Source organism: Plasmopara halstedii (assembly GCF_900000015.1).
Source record: "Plasmopara halstedii genome assembly, contig: Scaffold_1211, whole genome shotgun sequence".
In the NCBI taxonomy this organism is placed as follows: Eukaryota; Oomycota; class Peronosporomycetes; order Peronosporales; family Peronosporaceae; genus Plasmopara; species Plasmopara halstedii.
This window is the reverse complement of record NW_020188126.1, coordinates 126,612-128,947: the sequence shown is the minus strand read 5'-3', so window position 1 is coordinate 128,947 and position 2,336 is coordinate 126,612. Positions and strand designations below refer to the sequence as shown.

Sequence of the window (2,336 nt, the reverse complement as noted above, 5' to 3'; positions counted from 1 at the left end):
TCATCGTGAGATGCCACCGACACCAAGTGTCGAGCAAGACTATATATAGCGATTTCGACATTCAAACCAGAACTCGATAGAGAAACATCCGAGCTTTAAACTCCAGGATTGTCGGACGAGAACCGTGAAGTGACCGCTGGAAAAGCCACACTGGCCAACACAAGTTCGACTTGATCATACTGAGTAATGCACCATTCTAAAAGAAAATATCGTCGACCCAAAAAAAATTTTTTGGATGCGCCAACAAGAAGCTTTCTTAGCATATACACTTGATCATTGCTCGCAAATCATCAATATGGGTGTCCACATCTGAGCTCGACCTCGAAAAAATATATCGATGGTCGTTAATTTGAACAGTCCTTGTTGTATCGACAGCCGATCTCAAATCATCCGGATCAAAAAATTTACCGCCATTAGATGTCTTGGATTAGCAATTCACGTTGTAAAGAAGTGACTGAACAAGATACAAGCGATCATGCTTATCTACAGTTCGTACTTTCTAAAAATCAACATTTGCGCCTAAACATGTGAGGAGTCAAATATCTACAGATATTTTTTCTTTGTTGCTAGAAGATTAGCATATTTTGGTGACTTAGAGCCCATCTCACTTGTCTCCCTCGGATCATGAGGTGCATTGTGCGTTGGTGCGTGGTTTGGATGCCGCGCCAAATGTCAAAGATCTATACCCGAGGGAACAATTTGGAGTCATAACAGCTTTCCGTTTTTTTGCCGCACAAATCAGGTTCATGAAAGAGAATGTCTACGCCCATTGCTAATCTTTGCTTTGAAAAGAGAACGGCAAGTGGTAAATTTGCGCGTGCTGATTGTAGGCGAATGCAGCCAATTCTAGGCTCTGCGTTATTTCTTATCCCCTCTTCTTCTATGTGCCTTCAATGACGATTCCATCCACGCATATCATATTCGTATCAGTGTCTTGACACCACCTCTTGATATCTACTGTTTTGTACAGCTTGAATCGATAAAAAAATTATTGACCCACAGAACGCTTAATTTTGATGCCGACACTGAAGACCCTGAACTGAGCCAACTCTCAAAGATAAGTAGTCAGATTGAAAAATTCGTACCAGTTACATTGACCTTCGGGAGGTGTGATGAAATTTGTACTTATCAGCTGACGCCATGTTTGTGCGGAGACTCGACAGTTTCTAATATGTATGTTGTTTCTATTAGCCCTTTGCGGGATCCCGACACGTCAAATCTCGACTGAAAAATAGGGTGGCGCGCAGGGTGTAACGTTGACTCCCGCCACAAATGTAAAATTCGTGAATATTACAGAACTGCTTGGCATCCAAGTTATCTTTACCCTTCTCTTGCGAATGACTGAAACTTCTCATTCCTGGACGCTGTATGAGCGCCCACATTTCGTTATTTAATAGGCTCTCGCGGTACAACAGCCCCTTAAGGCGACTTCGATGGAATCTTTTCTTCCTGGAAAAAAATCTGCCGTCGTTGTGGCCTTGAAATTTTTCAGCTTTGAAAACAGTTGCCACTTTGCCTCACTTGACAGACAGACAATCATTTGATCGCATACGACACGCCGGGTGAACCATTGAGAATACTCGCATCGTTAGTTCCTCCCCAGTAGGCTGCCTTGTGCGAACGATCGCAATATTGGGTAAAAATATTTATGATCCGGCACCGCATGTAATCCACCACTCCGATATGTGTCCATCTCGCCTGGGGTCACCAGGGTAATGTGCTTACGATCCATCAAAAGATCGGCCTAAATCGCGGCCATCATGACTTCTCTTATCCGGAGAGAGAGTAGTCCCTAACTTCGAAGGCTGGGCGCGTTACATGGAAGAACGCAGAGTAAATCCGGTTGGTTAAGTATCGATGCCTGGATTGGCACTATCACGGAGTCTCACAAAGTTTTTTTAGCTGGCAAAATGCCCGAAAAATGTATTCTTCTCATTTGCACATCGGCAGTTAATTGCCGTTTTCAACATACTTGCAGTGGACTTTGCCTCACAATGTTTGTGTAATTTAACGCAGAGGATGCATGTATGCACTCACCTAACCGACCATTCGTTGACGAAGATCCATCGTCAATATCAAAACCAGTATTTTGGTATCAGATACATTACAGAAAAGCTTACATATACTCACGCAATTGTGCAGTATGCTCTCCGTCATGCCCTATCCCATAAAGATGTGTCTTTTACAAATTAAAATTTACTGGATTACAGTGCAAGTGAGCACTCAACAAGCAAACTATACGCTTGAAACTTACCTCGACTCCTTGCACCCTTCTATGCCTACTCATATACGTAATATGGTATGGCTCTGTGAGTCTCTGAAAAATGTGCGGCGCT

At 43.1% G+C, this 2,336-nt stretch overlaps 2 protein-coding genes across 2 annotated transcripts; both read right to left on the bottom strand.

The window, feature by feature from the left end:
• On the bottom strand, window positions 1–178 carry PHALS_00696 (uncharacterized protein; the record flags this gene model as incomplete). Its single annotated transcript, XM_024730417.1, has 2 exons — window positions 1–39; window positions 68–178. 2 exons carry the CDS (start codon window positions 176–178, stop codon window positions 1–3), a joined length of 150 nt encoding a protein of 49 aa, XP_024580696.1.
• Window positions 179–1,187: 1,009 nt separating this feature from the next.
• On the bottom strand, window positions 1,188–1,586 carry PHALS_00695 (uncharacterized protein; the record flags this gene model as incomplete). Its single annotated transcript, XM_024730416.1, has 2 exons — window positions 1,188–1,449; window positions 1,522–1,586. The coding sequence occupies 2 exons, from the start codon at window positions 1,584–1,586 to the stop codon at window positions 1,188–1,190; spliced, it is 327 nt and encodes a 108-aa protein (XP_024580695.1).
• Window positions 1,587–2,336: the final 750 nt, after the last annotated feature.